The 19,834-nt window shown below is 40.8% G+C and overlaps 1 protein-coding gene across 2 annotated transcripts; it reads left to right on the top strand.

The window, feature by feature from the left end:
• The first annotated feature begins 23 nt into the window (after positions 1-23).
• Positions 24-19,687, top strand: LOC105251694 (dendritic arbor reduction protein 1). Of its 2 annotated transcripts, none has more exons than XM_025413658.1 (3): positions 24-1,628; positions 13,936-14,619; positions 15,715-19,687. In XM_025413658.1, the coding sequence occupies exons 1-3, from the start codon at positions 1,235-1,237 to the stop codon at positions 17,007-17,009; spliced, it is 2,373 nt and encodes a 790-aa protein (XP_025269443.1). In that variant the 5' UTR covers positions 24-1,234; the 3' UTR covers positions 17,010-19,687. The 2 variants fall into 2 exon arrangements, with proteins under 2 accessions (XP_025269443.1, XP_025269444.1); XM_025413659.1 differs by lacking the exon at positions 24-1,628 and adding an exon at positions 12,860-13,362.
• The last annotated feature ends 147 nt before the right edge of the window (positions 19,688-19,834 follow it).

Raw genomic sequence — 19,834 nt, 5'->3', positions numbered from 1 at the left:
TGGAAGGGGAGAGGAAGGGAGGAGGGTAGTGTTTCGCGTAGACAATCACCGTCAACGGTAGCGGGAGTAACCACGGGGTAATGTCGACGACACACGTGACACCGCTGAATCTCCGTCATCGCCGGCGATCGCACGAATCGAACGCGAACGGCGCGCGAGACGACATCGGCCGCCTCGCGATCGCGTTCTCCTCGCTTCTTCCCATGAGTGTTGCACGCGCGAACGTGCGAGCGCGCTCTCCAGGCTCGCACCCGACAGCTTCGCGCGCGAGCCACGCTTTATTAGTCTAGCGCGGGCCATCGTGAACCCCTTTAGTTGCCTCGCTACGCTTCGCCTTGTCTCGCCTCGGCTGGCCTGGCCTCGTCTCTCCTCGTCTCGCCGCGTCTCGCCTCGCCACGCTTCTTCGCCATTGGCCATCGGCCATCGGATCAACGAGACCGACGAGGGACCGTAGATGTGAGTGAGAGCTAAGCGTGATAATAGAAACCGACGTGCGAGGAGAAACAGCCGAGATAAGGTTCGCGAAAGAGGAGAAACGGTCCAGGGAGCGCGAGGAAGAGAATCAAAGGAGGGGCCAACGTGTCAAAGAGAGCGGAAGGTCGATGCGCCGGAGGAACGCGAGAGATCCTCCTTCGTATCCTTTGGTGATACGGTACAACCGGCACTCGTACCGGTACGTTTGCGACCGACGACATCCGGAGAACGTTCTTTTCCCCGATCAAAGTGCTTCCACCTCGACGAGAGCGATACGTAGATTTAACGCCGTGAGTTTGAAAATTCTGCTCCGAGATACGCCGATTTCTGGAACTCGTCGACACGGATTACCATCGAGGAGGCCCCGATTCGACGGCGAATCTATTTATTCTCTCAACACTAGCGGTCGTCAAAGATCGTGGAAGGAAATCTGCGTACGCTGGATGAAAATACCTGTCGCGATCGTCGATTTGACCGTCGTCCATTCATCCCCCAACTTTCACCGCCCTGCACCGAACCGATCGTTGAAAGACGGGAATAAGCAGAGGATCGGGACGGTCTCGGATGGACGATCCTAGGAGGGTGTCTTAGCGACGCCGTGACATGTACGAACGTTTCCCAAGTCTCTCCTCGTCGTCGGCAAAGGCACCCGGGTCGACGAAAACGGCGCGCAGAAAACGGTGCGAGGAACGATCGAGGCAGCTCACGTGGGTCGACACCCGGTCGACGACAACCGGCGGCAGCGGGACAGGTTGAAAAGATGCTGGCACTCGCGATGCGCCGCGAACACACGACCGGGCGCAGCAATTACGAGCCCGCGAATCCGCTCGCGGGATTCGAACACCTGCAGCACAACAGTGGTGGCAATTCGTTCGCGGTGGTGCCCACCACCGAGGGGCGAGTGCGCGACGCCGCTCGGCCCGAGGCCGAGGGTGAGTTGCAAGAGTTTGTGGACATTGCGCAAGTGCAACAGCTACTGCAACAGCAACAGCAGCACCAACAGCACCATCACCATCAGCATCACCAGCACCAAACGTCCGCGACGGCCGCGTCCTGCATCTGGGGAGCGGTTTATCCCCCGCCCCCGCCCGCCCTGGGATATCACCACCATCATCACCATCATCATCATCATGCGCCGCCACCGCCGCCGTCAGGTAATGCCGTCGAGCGAGCAGCGATTTCACGCGTGACATCGCGAAATCGAATGGAAGGTCCGTCCCGCGAATCCGTTTCACCGCGAAAGAAAGAGTCGGCTTGTTATTTATTACGCTGCCGCGCGCGAGATACGACGTTTTCACACGCTATTATCCGCGACGATTTTTCCGCAACGAGCCACAGGCAGGATGGACGTGAGATATAATTTATGTCGCTCTCGAGCCATTCGAGGCGATTTTTTCGCAGTTTCCCTTTATCCTAGTAGGAGTACCGGCCGCTGCGGCTGCCGGTCTAAACACTCCGCGACTATATGTATGATAATCGATCTTTAAGAGCTTTAAGATCAGCGCCACGTCGAAACCTGTATTTCTAGACTGGCTATTAAGTTTCTTGTCACCGCGAATGTGGCTCGTGAGAAGACGCTTCGCGTGCGTTGTTGATAACGATAAAATCTCTCTTTCAAATATCAAACCCGAGATTTCATTTATTCCTTACGCACAAATTGCTCAAATTTTTCTTCACGGAAATTCAATCGGTTGTAATTGACGACGATGCGTACGTCGATTAAATTTATTAATTATTGCCGTGATAATTATTTATTATTACTCGATATTGAGCTGTGCTACTCGGTTTATCGCCAAATTTCTCCGCAAGCATCAAATTGGTCGAATTTGATTCTTGAACCGTCCATTCGATATGTATATACGATTATATATATATGCAAATATATACAAATATACCAATTGTTGACTAAACCTTAAAATTTGGTAAAATAGCGTTCTCGTTATTTTAGGTCGGATGTAATTTGTGTAGTTTGCCCCTTTTTAACCCGTAACCACGATTTTTCGAAACTGTTTACCTGTTTTGTTAAAAATTTATAATTTACATTTTTAAACATTTCTAACCAGTTGTTATGCAACGATAACTTTATGTTATGATATTGACAGAAAAACTAACGATTTATTTGTTGTATAATCGAAAGCTTCTTTATCATTAACCACATTAAAACAGCAATATCATAAAGATAGCTCAGATACTGATAACTTTGCTATAGGCTCTAATGTGCAAACATGAAAAATGCTTCTTATACTAGGCTTTTACAAAGCGTCGAACACGACGCTAATAATTTATAATATTTAAATTTCATACAGGGAAATTTAATATCTCATCTGTTTCATCTTTTATATAACACCAGGATGTGCTATATTACACGAGGCGATTTGTGCAAAATTTTGCCGGCGGCAAAAGTTCGATTTTTAATTTACTTAATTTTATAGCAATTTAAATGTACGAATATATTTTACAAAACCATTGTACTTGCATATAATAATATTTAAGTCAGAGGTTTCGAAAAGTTTGATAAGATTTCCGATATTTGTAGTCAAGTTGCGAATATGCGCGCAAATATTTCACAAATCTTGCCGTCGGATACCGGACGCTGATATCGCTGGTAACCGCTGGTAAATTCGACAATCTTGACGTTTAAAACTCGGCATCATATGTATATACAATGATATTTGTTATACGTTTATAATTTTCTTTTTATAATGCTTGTGATGAATAAATTCATCAATATAAAAAAGAAAACTTTTCTGATATTTACAATTTAATAGAAAATAAAACTAGCGCGTATTGAAAATTTAATTGCAATTTTGCAACCCGCAATAAATGTCGATATATTATTACAACAAATAGAAAAACTATCAAGTTAACATACATGAGGAAGGAAGAAGAAGGAAGGAGAATTTTATAGACTTGTACGTAAGATATTTTTATTCTTTTCTACTCGACGGACTTTTCGCGCTGAAATCTTCTATATCGTAATATTGATCTTGTTACACAGTCATTTATTGTATAAAAACAAATAAATATTAAAATAATAGATACAAAAGTTTGCGAAAGTTTCGACTCTATTTTTGGGTCATCTTTAGCGCAAATATAAAAACAAAGAAATAACAAAGGCTTTACATAATCGGAGTCAATTATATTAAAAGTGTTCCGTCTAAAATTACACTAAATTTAAAAGATTCGGTGTCTCATTATTCCTATTTTGACGATGCCTGTAATAAAATCAGTTCAAAATTTATCAATGAATAAAATATATTATTATCAAAAAAGCAAATTTAAATAATTAAAATAAATAACATAAACTAAAGGTAGAATTAAATTTAAAAGGTTAACTTTCCATTGAAACCAAAAACAAATTGAAATAATTTAAATAAATCACATAAACTAAATGTAGAATTAGAAATGTAAAATTAAAAATTAAAAGGTTAAGAGGTTAAACTATATAAAAAGAAAATGCAAGAAAATTTTTCACTTCTAGGAATCGAAAAACTCGTTCTACATCGTGTTACACATAGAATAATTTAAAAAGTGTATAATATTTTTTATAAATTGATGTCGAAAAAGATTAAAAGAGAGAGAAAAAGTTTATAAATTTACATACTTTTGCCACATGAGATATTCTTATCCTTTTGCTAATAACTCGTCGGATTTTTCATTGAAACCTCCTACACATCGCATATATTACATACATAAAGTAATTTAAGAATCGCACAATATTTTTATAAATTGATATCGGAAATAAGATTAAATATATCCCGTACCGTCTTTTTTCATCGCATGGCTAGTAATAGGTTCTCATGTATCTAATGCTCTTTAGATAGCGCGAAAGACAATATAGGGAAGATGAAAGAATGAGGCCGCGTCGAGAGTCGCTCAGCATGAGCAAGAGAAAAAAAGATATTGAAGAACGATAACTCTTAATTCCACGCGCTGTCGGCAGTCCTGTTGAATTGGGCATCACTAGTCCAAGTTTGTACAAAGGAACGAGAGACATCTCCCTTCGATGTAAAACCATTAAAAGATTAACGATAGCTTTCCGCACAAATGGACCGCGTCCAATTCGCAAAAACCTTCGCGCGTTTCTTTTTTGCACAAAAATAAATGTAACTCATCGCGTGCGTAAGCGAGAGAAACTCTTTTCTTTTTCACTTACGCACGAGAATGGGGGATCGAAGCGCAGCTTTGCATAAGTCATTGTTTAGAGTGTCGTACGGTAATGTGTATAGTAAATTGCATGTACACGCCTGACATTTCGTTAGTATTGTATGGATTCGTAAGACAGGAAATCGTACATCATATACGAACCTACAGTGGGCGGATAAAAGGGAACGAGTCACCTTCTCTCTCTCTCCTTTTCTCTTTCTCTCCTCTCTCTTGTTCTCTCTCGACTCATTGACGTCTTTTTAATAATGCTAGCTTGAGCAGCTTATGTGATCTTTGCCTTATTTCTCTCTCAAAGTTGCGCGTAAAAGTCTTTACGTGTAAACGATATCTGCACGCATCAATTTTTATAATACATTGTTACATCCAATCATAAAGTTCTTTGCAACATCGATTGGTACTATAAACACAACTGTTCTCTGTAATTTAATGAATATTTTCCGCAAAGATATTTTCAAAATTTGTAAAATATTAGACACAAATTTATGGCGACAAATAATGTCGTATGCATATGTGTTACATACACATTATCAATATTATATTAAATATCTATATATCGATTGATATTTTTAATATTTAAAAAAAACCAATAATAAAACAACATATTTCTTAACGATGGATGTACAAGAGAAAAGAAATAGTTATCCAATTTTATATAAATATTAAAAAATTCTAATAAAAAATTAAATAGGGGTTGCTAGTTTCATTCCCTTATAACAATACGGGAAGCTGAAAAAAATATTAATAAATAACCTTTTTACTAGCAGTAAATATCCATCCAATTTCATTTCTTTAACTTGTTCCAAATTTGAGAAAAAAATAAAAACCTAATTTTTACTCCCATTTTTGGAAGATATATGTTTATATGAAAAACTCCTCTTAATTTTCGACAGAGAATCATCTCCTTTTTCGCACTTATTAAGAAACACCCTGTATAATTAAATAATTGCTTTTTGTATAGATATATATGTATAAAAATAAATAAGTAATTCTTGGAAAAGAGTTTGTGCGCTTTGCCTTTTCCTATTGTCACGATATCGCATTAAAAATAAATTTCTTATATTTTTTGTGTCAATTACAATTGCTAAAACTGCTGCGAAAATAAATCTCCTTTTTCTTATTACCGATAATTTGAGAACTTCTTTTTAAGAAATATATTTAAAAATAACCTTTGAACAGGGAGAAGGGGAGGGGAGGGAAAGGGAGAGAAAGGAATATATAAAACTAAAATTATACGTGCAATCTGAGATAATTTGCCGGAAAGAAACATTTATAATGGCATAATCTTACACTATTATCAAATTAGCTACATTCAGCTTAAAATAAAATAATCGCTAGGTATTGTTTCGTTATACTTACGTCGCGTGACAAGGCACGACCATATGCCGAAACATCGTTAGAACCTTATCGTATACGTCAAAGCTGACGTATATCCACTCTGACAATCGATCGTAAAATACTGTAAAATTTTTATCATAAATCAAATTATGTACATAAAATATAACAAGTGCAAACGTCGATATCGTAACGAGCGCGTTTATCAGGACTAACCGATCAGAGTGAAAAAAGTCGATTAAAATCGCTTTTACATTTTATATAATACAAAGTAACGTATATCACTCGTCAATAATATTTCATTCTTGCAACTATCAACAGTGAAGGATCGATTAGAGCAAAACATTTTATGGCATGTCGCGCAATGCATGGACAAGATCGAAGAAAAGATTTTACGCCAATGTCCGCATATTATATTTTTATTTCTGGAAATGATTATATTATTATTTTTATTTATTATTAGAAAGATTTTTTAGATAATATGTTAAACAAAAATTAAATTAAATTTTGATTTAATTTTTGTTTATTCATTTGAGCCGAATTCCTAATTATTAAAGATAATATGTTGTTTTTTATTTATTCGATTTCGATAAATGTGAAAAACGCGATAAATAAAAACGTAACAACATGATTGACGTATAACTTGAACAATCGGTAACAGGTGTACTACGATCCCTCAAATTGATCCGCATAATCATCTTACTATGCGTGCTGTATCCATTCAACAAGGATCGACAGAGCGTAAAATCAGATACTTTAAATGGTGGCTCTCGTTATACACACGATCGTTATATACACGGTCGTTTCGCTCAATTAATAACACTTTACCTATTTGACACATTTTGGATTAATAACTAACGTTACGCGATATTATCTCGAACGATCTTTGTTTAAGGCCACATGTCATTTTGATATGTTATCGCACACATCCTGCCCAGTACCTATCAAAGGACCAATTTACGATACGGTAATAAACTTATATACGAATGTATCTAATATCCTTGGCGATCCAAGGGTCAAGGGGTGTCGCGACGAAAGACATGCCCGATAAAAAATCGACCCGCTTACGCGCAATATAACGATCCGCGTGGATTCATACGGAGGGTGAGCTATATTCAACGGGGTTTCGCATAGGAATCGCTACAATAATCGCATGTAGGAACTAACACGTTGCTCCCGTGTATTTTTACGCGGTGGCATACAGATTTGTACGTATACGTGCGTTATAGCGTGATAAAAATATGCCGGCGAGCAGCGTGTTGGTGAGTTGTTATCGTCTATGAATGGCTCATAGACGTATGAAGCACCTACGTCAGCATCGACCGATAAGACTAAGCGGGAAGAAGACGAAGGGGGTTAACTACGCGTTATACGTAGCCGTCGTTGACGTCCAAGTACACGCGAGCTATAGTATACAAGAGGGAGAGGATCAAAGAAATCGATAGGCCACGGTGCAAAAATAGTCTTGGGAGGATTGTCTGAGTGGACTTGCCATTATCTCTTATATGAAACACGCGTTTTCGGATCAACTTTTTCAAACACCTCCGAGTGAACTTATTAATTTATTTATTTTAAAAGAACAAGAGCCGAAATTACCTTTGGATTATAAATAAATGATTAGATATCCTAAAATAACATAAATTTCAGGGATAAGTTTCATTTCTTCATCAATTTAAATGAGGGGATGCGCGTCATACCGTGCGAAAGATGACAGATTTTTTTCGAAATTAAGTTTCAATCCCCGTATTATGTTCGGAGTATCTAATTATTTCGTTTATAACATTAAATATATGTACATTTCATTCCAACTTAAACAGCCCATATTTTCTTAATCCCATTTACTTTCTTTTACTCAATAAAATATAAATAAAAATAAAAAAGTTTACTTTGATTCGAAATGCTTAATATAAATGATAAAAATGTTTTCCACGGTGAAAATGTTCCAAGAAGAGAATTCGTTTCGAGGAAACTAATAAAAATCCGATAAAGTCTATTGCGCGATTTATATAAAAGACAATTTTTTTTATGATTTCAAAAAATTCTTTAAGATAATTTTAAAACAATAATTTTACAACAATATATATATATAACTTTGTTGTTTACAATCGCGCGATAAAAAATCATAAAAGATTGTCGTATATTTTTTTGCTCTCTGATTTTATCCGATTACGTCCACTCCCTTATTTTATTACATGCTCGCACTATTTTAAAAGTTATATTTTTAACAGAAATTTTATATAAAGTATACACATCCGCGGTTCGTAAAGCAATTATATTTTTAGTCAGTCCAGTTTCCCCACCTATCGTAGCTTCGTCCTGACGTTATCGCAGTTTATTAATATTTGCTTGCATTATGCTTTTGTAACTTCTTCACGTGGTAAATCTTTTTCCGCTGCTCCGGTCATTATTAATAGAGTTGTTGAAAAAAATGTGCAGAAATAGTGGACATGTCGCGCGAACCCCTTTTACGCACCAGCGTAATGCCTAAGGAAAGCGGCCGTGTTACGCGACCCTTTCGGAAAAATCAAATTCTCGTGCGTGAAGCGCAACATAATGGCAGTTACGACCGTGATGTTCCGCCATGATGCGCGGTTTCAGCCGTGTGTCTCTCGCATAAGTACTCATTGTAACAGAATTGCGCATTAAAAGGTCGAGAAACGAGGAAGTGCGATATAAATTATAGCTAAAATGCACAGTTCTCCTCGGAATAGTAAATTCGCTTCTCCGCCTTCTACGTCGATAAATTTACATTCTCTTTAAACGAAGCATTCAATTTTGGAAAATTCATAACTGATCCCAAGCCCTTGCCCTCGATTATTTCGTCAATCTCTCATCCGAATTTGTTTAGCTGTCTGTCGAAAATTATTCGCGATGCGGACGTTTTCTTATCATCGTATTTGTCATGGTTGTTATAATTTAATTAATTTAATTTATTTTTAATCATGACGTGAAATTTTATCAACTTGTTGACCAGTATCTTATTATACCATCAAGAAGAAAAGATTTTAAGAAACTGTCGAGCAAATTTATTTTTATGTCTCTGTCTTTGATACAAATGTCGTTTTGTTTCGCAAACTGCTCTCGGTAATTTTATTCTAAAGTGTACACAGGAAAGAAGCTCAAGTCCCGTTTTATAGACTATGATGGATAACATAGCCTGTAGGAATGATTTTAGAAATACCGCTGCATATTAATTTAATTGTACAAAGAGAGCTGTTTTTTTTCTATAATTTACCGTTACAAGAGCTATATTACACCGTATTTATATATCATATATTTATAATCCGTTGTAAAAAGAAACTTTTTTGATTGATTAAATGCATTGATAAAATATTAACTTTACACTTTGAAGAGTTATGAAGTACTTTACAGATATGTTTCGAATTCTGTCTCGTTTAATAAGTTTCATAATTAAATTTTAAATCGCATGGTATTGATTTGACATAGAATTCTATGACAGGTACTGTCATAATCGGAAATAACACTCTCATCATAGCAATAACAAGCCTCTGAAAGGTCGAAGTAAATGCTCGTATCTACCGGAAACGATCATTAATCAACGATCTTGGTAACGTATCTTGGTATCGCGCAAAAACGTGCGAAAGCCTCGCAACTCGTCACATGACTCACCACTCGCGTAGCATCAAAGTACGTAATAGCAAAGTGATCGGCTCGATACAGGAGCAATTTAAAACGCATCGCCTACAGCAATTATTCTGCATATAGTGTAAAAAAATCATGAGAAATATACAGTATTTAGATTAAAATTACACTTTTCCGCGACATATTTTTTGCACCGTATATTATTCTAGAATCTATTATCTAAGCGGCCCATATTTGTAATTTCCAAAATTGAACTATGCAAACACCGCAAAGTTTTCAAACAGTACGCTTTAAAATACACAAGAATTACTAGAGAAATAATATATCAAGCCGCATCATCCATGTATTTTAAAAGATACTGAACAAATATAAAAAAGTCTGCAAAGTAAAACGTAATAAAGTAACTACTAAATAAAGCAGATAAAAAGTTGAATATCCAAGGATACTATTAATACGCGTATTATTATATATATTCAAAGAAAATTGATTAATTTTGTAAATAAATGCGTGTCTTTCCTTGATGAATATATAAATTTTACCAAACAATTCTTTTGTTTTTTGTATCTTAACTTTTCAATTCTTCTCGCATGCCAATATGTTATTCAACTTTGAAAGCACATTGTATGGTATAAGAATTCAGGATCATACGTAATTTCGTGCCAGTATCTCAAACATATATCGCTTTTCATAAATTTTACGTATATCATTATTTGAAGATATTTTAATTTACACCTCGCTATCAATCCAACATGAGTTAGATTTTCATAATTTTAAATCGCACCGATTTGTCATTCTTATGGTATCTTCAGTATGAAATTTCGAAAGATTTTTCTTTCAAATCAGGCGAAGAGATTTGTCTAAAATTTATTAGTTTATAAAAATAACACGATAGAGATACGATATCCCGTGCATGTGCGCCGAAGAGAAAGCAAAGAAACGATGAGGGCAAGGAATATAAGACGCAAGGCAATGACGATAACGCTGCCAAAAATCTTGTATCATCGGTTAACTGACTCATCGGCAACATAGGAAAATATTTGACGCTCGCCGCACTAGTCATCCCGGGTATTTGGGGATGCTGGGTCGCTCAGGTGGTTGCGTGGCGGCTTGAAATAACGCCGTTCGCCCGCGCAAAATCACGTCGATTAGGGCCACGAATAGTGCGCGCCCACCACCTCGAGAGCCACTGATAATTTTAGAACATTTTGTTGTGCCAGATCAACGTCGTCGGCGTGCGTCACTGTCTCTTTGCTCTCGTGTGCGTGCATCAGTAAAGTCGATCGAATAAAACGGATGATTAATGCATACCGTGCAACATACTCGATCAATCATACCAGATAATGTATTGAATCGATCTACAAATTCGTGTTTCTCACAAATTTTTCTCAAAAAAACATGCAGTTGATTCTTTTAAATCCTCATTTTTTATCTTACATTCATGCGATTTGTGTCTCCTGTATACGTGAAAAAAATAAAATCAAATATTATACGTCTTAAATTATATTTAAAAGATTGCGGGATGTATTGGAGGACACGTTACATTTTTTATTGCTATCGCTCCATTTTAGTTTGTTTAGTAATTATTCAACACGCACAAAATTTCAAAAGGTAATATAAAAGCTAATACATAATATAAAAGCAGAGAGAGAGAGAGAGATAAAGAGATAGGCAGAGGGTAGAGGGGGGACGAAATACCAAGAGAGCGAGACGGAGCGAGAAGAGGGAGAGGGGGGAACGGGCGCGTGGCAGCGCGTGGTGCCAAATAGGGCATCAGGTGGTTGCGAGACGCCCGCGAGAAAAAGATCGTACGCGCGTGCGCGTATATACGTGACTGCTAACCGGGCGCACGCACGCGTCCGCACAAATGGCACGCGTCTCTTACCCTCCTGAGAGAGTGCGGTCTGCCTCGCGTATGGCGGACACGCGCTCTCCTACAAATGTTAGGAGCCACGTACACCCATGTCCACGATATAAAATTACTTTCTCCTTATTTATACATATATATATTTATTTATACACACACACACACACACACATATATATATATATATATATATATATATATATATATATTATGTGTGTGTGTATATATATTTGTGTATACGTGTGCGTGACGTGGATATGTCGCGCTTATCTCGTAAGCGACTAGTGCGTAACTATTTATGCGGCCAAGCGCGAAACTTTTGCTCTTGATGCGTAGATATCGCAGCAGGAAGACGAGAACAAGTCCTTTGCTCCGCGATCGATTTTTCCACATCATCCCGTGCAACATGTAAGCAATCTGCGATATTTTATTGCGCGCCTTTTAGCGATATAACGCGGCAATGACGGTCATTTGCACTCCATCATGAGTGAGTACGTTTCTCTAGGATTCGAATATATATGATTCGCGTATAAAGTATTAAAAGGTAATTTAGTTTAATTGACGTATATTATATTTATATCGATCAGGTAGAGCGACAGTTAATAATGCATTGGCCAACATTATAACAGAAATAATCAAGATCACCATTAACAATCTTATCGACAATTTGCTTCTTTTAACATCGCAAATATGTGCATTCGAAGATAAAAGCACCGGACGATAGCAATTTCCCTCGGTATTTTTATGATGAAAAAGAAATTTAGACAAAATTAAATGTTCGTCGATGACAGTAGCTCCGATATATCGGACCGATTCCGCTCTCGATTATTGCTTTTCCTCCATCTTCCGTCGCGTGTTCGCGCGTTCTCGAAAGTACCTCGTGGGGGACAACAGTCGCGCGCCTCGAGTCTACGTCACGGAGCCTACGTCACCGGTGAACGGGGTTGAGAGGAGCCTCAACGACGAAGGAGAGATTGGAAAGAGCGAAGGGGAGAAGGAGGAAGCTCCCATGGTGGGACGCTAGTACGCGGAGGGAGATAGGGGAAGGTGGCAGCGCGAAAGAGCGATACCTGGTGGGGATAGACGGTGTTCGTAAGCACCGACAGCCGACTACGACGGCGCGAGAAGCGGGGAGCCGTGGATCGTTCAGCTTCATACATGTATGTGTATTATATACACGTATATATATATGCGTGTCATTATGTACGATGCACATGTGTATTGTATATACGAGACGTATGCGTGTAATTAAATATATACGCGTATATATTTAAATACGTGCGCGCAGATACACCCTATATATATATAATATACGTTGGCATGTATAAATACACGCGCATATGTATGAAGACGTATGGCGCACACACGCGTGCGTAGACGGAGGACCGCCGGGCGGGGATTGGCTGGCGGTCGACTCGGCGCTTCCAAATATGGGACAGTCTCGGCGGTCCATTCATAAAACTACGGGGCGCGCCGCCGCTCGGCTCAGTTCGTGCGCGACCCCCACGCATTGCGCGTCCTTTAACAATCACTGTGCACGAGCCAATACACTCTCGGTCGAGCCGTGTACCTAACGAAGGAGACTTTGCAAAGAACGAGAGAGAAAGAGAGAGAGAGAAACGAAAGGAGAAACAAGGACGGATAAATGGATAGATAGAGAGAGCGAGAGAGAGAGAGAGTCGCCGACGCAACGTAACGCGCGCGATCCCGCGCGCGCGCGCTTTCGCTCGCGCGCCTACGCACACGTTCTCGGATCAAACACTGTATTTGCTCTCGCTCACTTGCGCGCACAGATTCGGAGTACGCGTGGACCCGACGGCGACGACGACGACGACGGCGACGGCGGCCGGACACGTCCTCTCGCCGCACGAATATTTTGCCTTCGCTTCGCGCGTATTTACATCTGTACCCCCTGTCGAAAGGTGAGAAGAGGAGAATTAATTTGGGAATAAAATTGCACCTCGTTCGTAAGCTTCTTCTCGTTGACGAGGAAACGGCGGTGCCAGGTACTTGGACCGAACCGACCGGTTGGCGAAATCTATGCGTATGCGAGAGACGGTCGTACCCGCGTAGCTTCTTACGCTCGGTGGTGGTAATGGTGATGGTGATGGTGATTATTAGTGGTCGGTTGGTGGTGGTCCATTCCGCAACACGCGCACGTAGTGTTGCCGGCCGGTGGCATCTATCGAAATAAAAAGGCGGGAAGAAGGATACTTTGTTGTCGCAGCCGGCGCGCAAACAGCTCTATCCAGTTAACCGAAGGCTCGCGCCACGCGATCGAGCAAGAAACGCGCCACGCACGCTTAATCGCCGCTACTAATCCTCCTAGCCGAGAAGAGACCGGAGAAAAGGGAGAAAGAGACACCCCGATATCGTTAACGCGTTATAACCCCCGCGCTATTAAGAGGAGGAAGGTTAATCGTGTACGATCGGAGGGTGATCGAGAAACGACAATATTCTAACCATAATAATTACGTTAAACGATACAACCGCAGGCGAGGACACGCAGTGCGGTACCGAGGATTCTGCCATCGCCCAGGAAGGCGATCCGCTCCAGAGGATGACGATGGACGGCATGGAGGTGGTGGGCTCGCAGCCGCACGCAGCCACCAGCCCGTTTCTGCTCTCCTCGCCGCCCCTTGGTCATCATCATCATCATCATCACCACGCGACCTTTAATCTGCAGACGGTGCAGCTCAGCTTCGACGCGTGTTTACCGTACAACGCGGCCTCCTCGTCCAATCCCTCCTCGGTCACCTGCGGCATCAGCGGGACCCCCGTGACGTACACGAACTCGTCCACCAGCTGCAGCAAGACTATACCGACGCTTTCCCTGTCCTCGTGCGTCCCGTTGCACGCGCAGCTTCAAATCAGCCCGACCGACTCCGCGGAGCACAATCACGAGCGGCACCATCATCATCAGCATCATCATCGATTGGACGATCATCAGCATCACTTGCATGCCGATGCATCGCCGATCGCTGTCGACGCGACGGATGGCAAGAGGCATCGGCAGACCGATGACGATGATAAGGGGTGTATCAGAAACTGCAGGAGCGATATTCACGATTCGAACGATAAGGATAAGCCTGGTGATTTAAACACCCCGGTCACCACTAGCAGCGACCTACCCTCCTTCTTCGGCCCTTCCGCCCTTGTCGAACCGCCACCGATCTCAGGTATCTACATCACGTCAGCTATCGTTAAGAGAATCGATCGACGACGGTTTTACTTTCGTGTCTTATTTTTCTCGAGATATATTTATGTGGAGATGAAAATTATTTTTTCCCTCTTGCATTAATTATGTTAATTAATTATATAATTATGTTATATAATTTCTTCGTGTTGACAAGGGAGCGATGAAAATGCGATGCCGTTAAATTTTCGGGATATTATATTTCGCTTTCGTCAACCTTTCGCTTTCGATACGTTTACGCAAACTCTTCGCGCTTCTTGATACCCTGATCTCGAACGCCTCCATGATTCGCGGGAATTTGGACGTATTCGTCTAAATTCGCCCTCGAATGCGCTCTTAAAGGAGATGCATCTGCGACGAAGAATCACGAGGCGTTACTGACGTTTATTACACTGTCCGTGAAAATACGTAATATCGAAGGTCTGTCCGCCTGTCGCGGATCAATACTCAACGACCCCGACATTCAGAGACCCTCCTCTTGAACCTGCATCACCACCCCTCTTCCTCTTCCCCCTACTATCCCTTGGTCGGTTCATTCATGCTTTCAGCCTCCCCTCCCCACCCTCGTCACCCTCAGGACCGTAATAACCCTCGGATAATTGTCGTATGCGATCTTTTCTACGCGCATGTATTACGTACTTTTTTCTTTCATTTCCGTCATAAAAGTACGTGTGCATCTATTAAAAAATGCAAACGCAATTTTTCAAGGAACTGTAATATATTTCATTTTTCGGAGCGTTGCATCAAACGCCATTATATGGGCTATGGAAAAATCGGCGAAACTTTTTCGATGAAACATACGTAACGCTTTGTAATTTTAGCGAATACTTTTTCAGAGCTAGTTAGCACAATTATAACATATGCGGAGAAAGGAAGTAACGAAACGCGGCAGGATGCAGACAACAGATAGAACCGTTGTTAGATAAAGTCACCCCCGTATCGCACGGTTCTTCCTGCCGGCTCTTGGAAGAACAATACACAAGAACAAATACACGCTTCGTATATATACATATGTAAAACGCGCATCATACATCTAAAGTTGAGAGTAAAACAAAGTAATTTGATTGATATTTTACAGGCAGTCTGGGCGAGGATCTTTCCCTGGAAGAGGCGACCGCGGAGGAGGACGAAAGCGGCGCATCCGGCAGAGATCATCGACACCATCATCATCACCACCAGGATACGCGAAATACCGTTACGTCAAACGCGCCTTCCTCGAACAGTCCACCATCGCGCCACCATCAAGCCCAGGACGAGACGGATCGTTGCAATGTGTTGCAAGGTGGTGTAATTTTGTATTCCTCCCCGCATTCCACATCCACCGTCCCCGCGACGAGCGTAAATATCTGCAACGTGCCAACGTTGACCTATCGCGGAGTCTTTACCACGACTTGCACGCAATCCTCGCCTCTGAACAATCTTCAAGGCGAGCAGCAGCAGCAGCAACAACAACAGCCAGCGAGCCAGGAGCTGTGGGCGCCGTTACCCTCGCCAACCTTAACCTTGACGGGTCAACCGTTCCTTCACCCCAACCTTCACTCGACCGCGTATAGCGGCGAGACCGTCGAATTGCTGCAGGTCGAATCGAAGCCGCCACCCCCGCCGCCCGGTTACCATGACACGCCAACTACCACTCCTGCGGGCTGGTTGACGGCCCACGAGGAGGCTTACGATCCCAGTCTTCTCTCCCACCATCACTCGCACACTCATCATCAGGAAGCAACGTTAAAGCAGGAGCCAACCGGTACATCCGGTTACACTCCCAGCGTGCAACAGCCTCAACCAGCTCAGGCGCAAGCTCAACAACAGCAGCAGCAGCAGCAGCAGCAGCAGCAGCAGCAACAGCAACAGCAACAACAAGCTCGACCGCCCAATACCGGCTCCTCAGGAGTCCAGCTAGCCGAGTATAACCCGAGCACGTCGAAAGGCCACGAGATCCTCTCTCAAGTATATCAGCAGAGTACGCTACCGCTTCAACTGGTCCCGGTGAAACCGCGAAAGTATCCGAATAGACCGAGCAAAACGCCGGTGCACGAGCGACCGTACGCCTGTCCGGTGGACGGTTGCGATCGCAGATTCTCCCGCAGCGACGAGCTCACCCGGCACATTCGCATTCACACGGGGCAGAAACCGTTCCAGTGTCGCATCTGCATGCGCTCCTTCTCTAGGAGCGATCACTTAACCACCCATGTGCGGACGCATACCGGGGAGAAACCGTTCTGCTGCGATCAGTGCGGCCGAAAGTTCGCCAGGAGCGACGAGAAGAAGCGCCACGCGAAGGTACATCTTAAGCAGAGGCTGAAGCGGGAGGCGTCTCACGCTAATCCGAGAAGCCACCCTCAAAGTCACGCGTCGTCACCCTGCAATCAATGAATTCCACGAGTTACAACGATGTTGAAAAATCCTCTTTAACGTTCAGAGATCTCATTACGTTTGTGTCATGTTCTGACAAATTGTGATCTATGTCCCCCTCTATCCTCCCGTCTTTCTCCTCCCTTTCCCCCTTCCGTCTCCTTCTCTCTTGGATCGCTGCTCCCTTTCTCCCCTTCCCCGATCCTTTCGTCTCTCGTGATGACCGATGAAGAAAACGCGGAGACCTTTAGACGGCCGAAACCGTCATCGACTGATCCGTCATTTATCGTCGGTTCATCAATTAATTACGTTATCTCGTATGCATGACTGGATACGAATTAATTGCATGCACGAAACGAATTTGGAAATTTCAGATATCGTATCTACGTGATTGTAAAGTAAACAATTTGCTCATTTTAAAAATTGTCGTGAATCAAAGAATAAGAATTAAGCGTTGCCAGATATAGTTGATACTCGTGTTGTAAGAACTTTATGTATTTTGAGATTTATCGTTGACTGAGAAAAACGTATGAGAATATAATAGTTATTCGCTGTACCGAAAAAAAATCATGTTTCTCGCGTCTCACCTAGCGAAAAATTCAAGTACTTAAAGTATATTCGAGGCATTTATACAATCATCGGAAACAGACTTATATTTAACCGCAACTCAATGGAAGTTAATTATCAAAATGCGTATAATCCCATTCTTCAAATATGAAAAAACGATAAACACATTATTCTCTCTCCGCTTTACATGTACTTGGTATCTCTTAGCTTGTATCCAGACACGAGTTAAAGCGCGAAATGTCGCGAGATATTCACCAGCAGTCGCGTATCTAGATGTCATTGAGCGTTGCGAGAGCATTTTCGTGCAATTGTATAACATAAAATCGATACCATCCGCAGCTTCCGAGAATCATCGCGGAGCGAAGCGGAAGATACGGAGAGAGGGAGAGATTGAGAGAAAGGGGAGGGGGGAGAAGAGGAGAGATGCGTCTCTCTCATTGCATACGAACGACTGTGTATGAGAATGTAATGCTTCGTGAAACGATAAATATTATGTATCGACTACACGGTTGATACCAACTCTCGGGACTCTCGATATTTAAAACACACATATACGTATATATATATATATATATATATCTTGCGTCCCTATAAAACACACGCAATTTAAAAGACTCGTGCGGTCCAAGCGCAAGTTTTCAAATGAACGATTCATGTTTCATGGAGCTGTATTCTTATTAGACAGATCTATCTAACGCAGAGGAGATTGTTGACAAGGTTCGCAGCAACGGAAATAGAGATATTTTTTTAAGTATATTTGTATATAACTATAATTCTCGCACACATACAACCGAATCACACACACGAGAATAATCATCGAGATATAAAAGTATTTATTTTTGAAAACAATTTTACAGCATTGCGTTATAGAAGATGCATAGGTGCTAAAACAAGTTCCTCCTCTCATAAATGCCGTTAGGAAACTTATGTTAATTGTTACATTTTCGGTGCTACATCGTTGCGTATGTATCTCTATCGGAAGCCAATATTTCCGTAAATTTCTCGATATAACTTGTTATGGAGTTGGCACATGTGATGACGAATTTTCATCTTGCAGTGCTCGCTTTCCTTTCTCATATCTTATACCTGCGTTGTGTCATCGTATTTTCTTCGTGCTCCGAACACGCTAAATCTCGGCTGTCTCCGTCAAATACTTCCAATTCTCGGTCATTCTTGCCTTTCCCTTTCCACATTATTGTAAAAAAATCCAATAAAATTGTAAGATTAGACGTGACTATCGTTGTTGAAAGAAATATTTCATGTACATATGTATATAATTTATTATACATATATATAGATATATATATATAAAATTGCTGTATGTATATGTAAAATCTAACGTCGTTCTCTTGCCATCTTTCTTTTCTTCATTTCGCATTACTATCTCATACGTGTACACATATTTAGCAATTGTTAATGTTATGTATATGTTGCTCTATTTATTAACAAAATGACTATATTTCAAATGAATATATTGTTAATGTTAAATAATTATTTTTATTATTAAAATATTATTATATTCAATCGTGCAATGCGTTACAAAAATGACAGAAAACCGACGTGGTATCCACAAATTACACAAATTATACTAAAAATTCGTATGCGCACACACACGCGCGCACACACACATACACACACACACATACACACATATATATATATATATATATATATATGGACACATTGTATAGGCGTATGCGAACGCGATGATACGCACTACTCTTTGACATAAATTGTAAACGCAAAGTAACGCAAGCGCGTCCTCAAGCGAATACTTTTTTTTTTACAGATAATATTATGATATCGCTAGATAAATTATATATAATTATTATACATATGACGCTCCGAGTGCAATGCACGTAACAAAAGCTCCCAACTACCTGTATATTCGTGTTGTCATCATCGCTCCTGCATATGCTTCTCTTTGCGAAACGGGTAACGCGAACAATCTCTTGCAACAATTATTAACAGAAATACAATTAACACTGACTCGAGAGTAAGTTGTTTGATTATTTTTCGTAACCTTTTCACAAGAGCTCAATACAAACTGTTACAAAGGAGATTTAAGATTTAAAAATTGGAGGGTGCTTTCTTTAATCAATTTGGAATCAATTTTTTTTAAGGAAATTAAACTAGTAACTAAACATTAAATTTATGTTTCATTAACATGAAATTGTTCCAATGAAATTGTATATATATTGAATATAAAATTTTATTTATTTTCAATACACTCTCGCACATAAGAAATCTTTGATTTTTCAATTATACATTTATTTAAA

Source organism: Camponotus floridanus, unplaced genomic scaffold, assembly GCF_003227725.1.
Source record: "Camponotus floridanus strain SB8 unplaced genomic scaffold, Cflo_v7.5 scaffold7, whole genome shotgun sequence".
NCBI classification, from domain to species: domain Eukaryota; kingdom Metazoa; phylum Arthropoda; class Insecta; order Hymenoptera; family Formicidae; genus Camponotus; species Camponotus floridanus.
This window is presented reverse-complemented; position numbering and strand designations above follow the sequence as displayed.

What these genes read in the sequence shown, in the direction of transcription:
- LOC105251694 (XM_025413658.1), top strand. Translation starts at nt 1,235, where the DNA reads ATGCTGGCACTCGCGATGCGCCGCGAACACACGACCGGGCGCAGCAAT. An exon ending in GCCGCCACCGCCGCCGTCAG is followed by an intron (nt 1,629 to 13,935) that starts GTAATGCCGTCG and finishes ATACAACCGCAG; the next exon opens with GCGAGGACACGCAGTGCGGT. An exon ending in CGAACCGCCACCGATCTCAG is followed by an intron (nt 14,620 to 15,714) that starts GTATCTACATCA and finishes GATATTTTACAG; the next exon opens with GCAGTCTGGGCGAGGATCTT.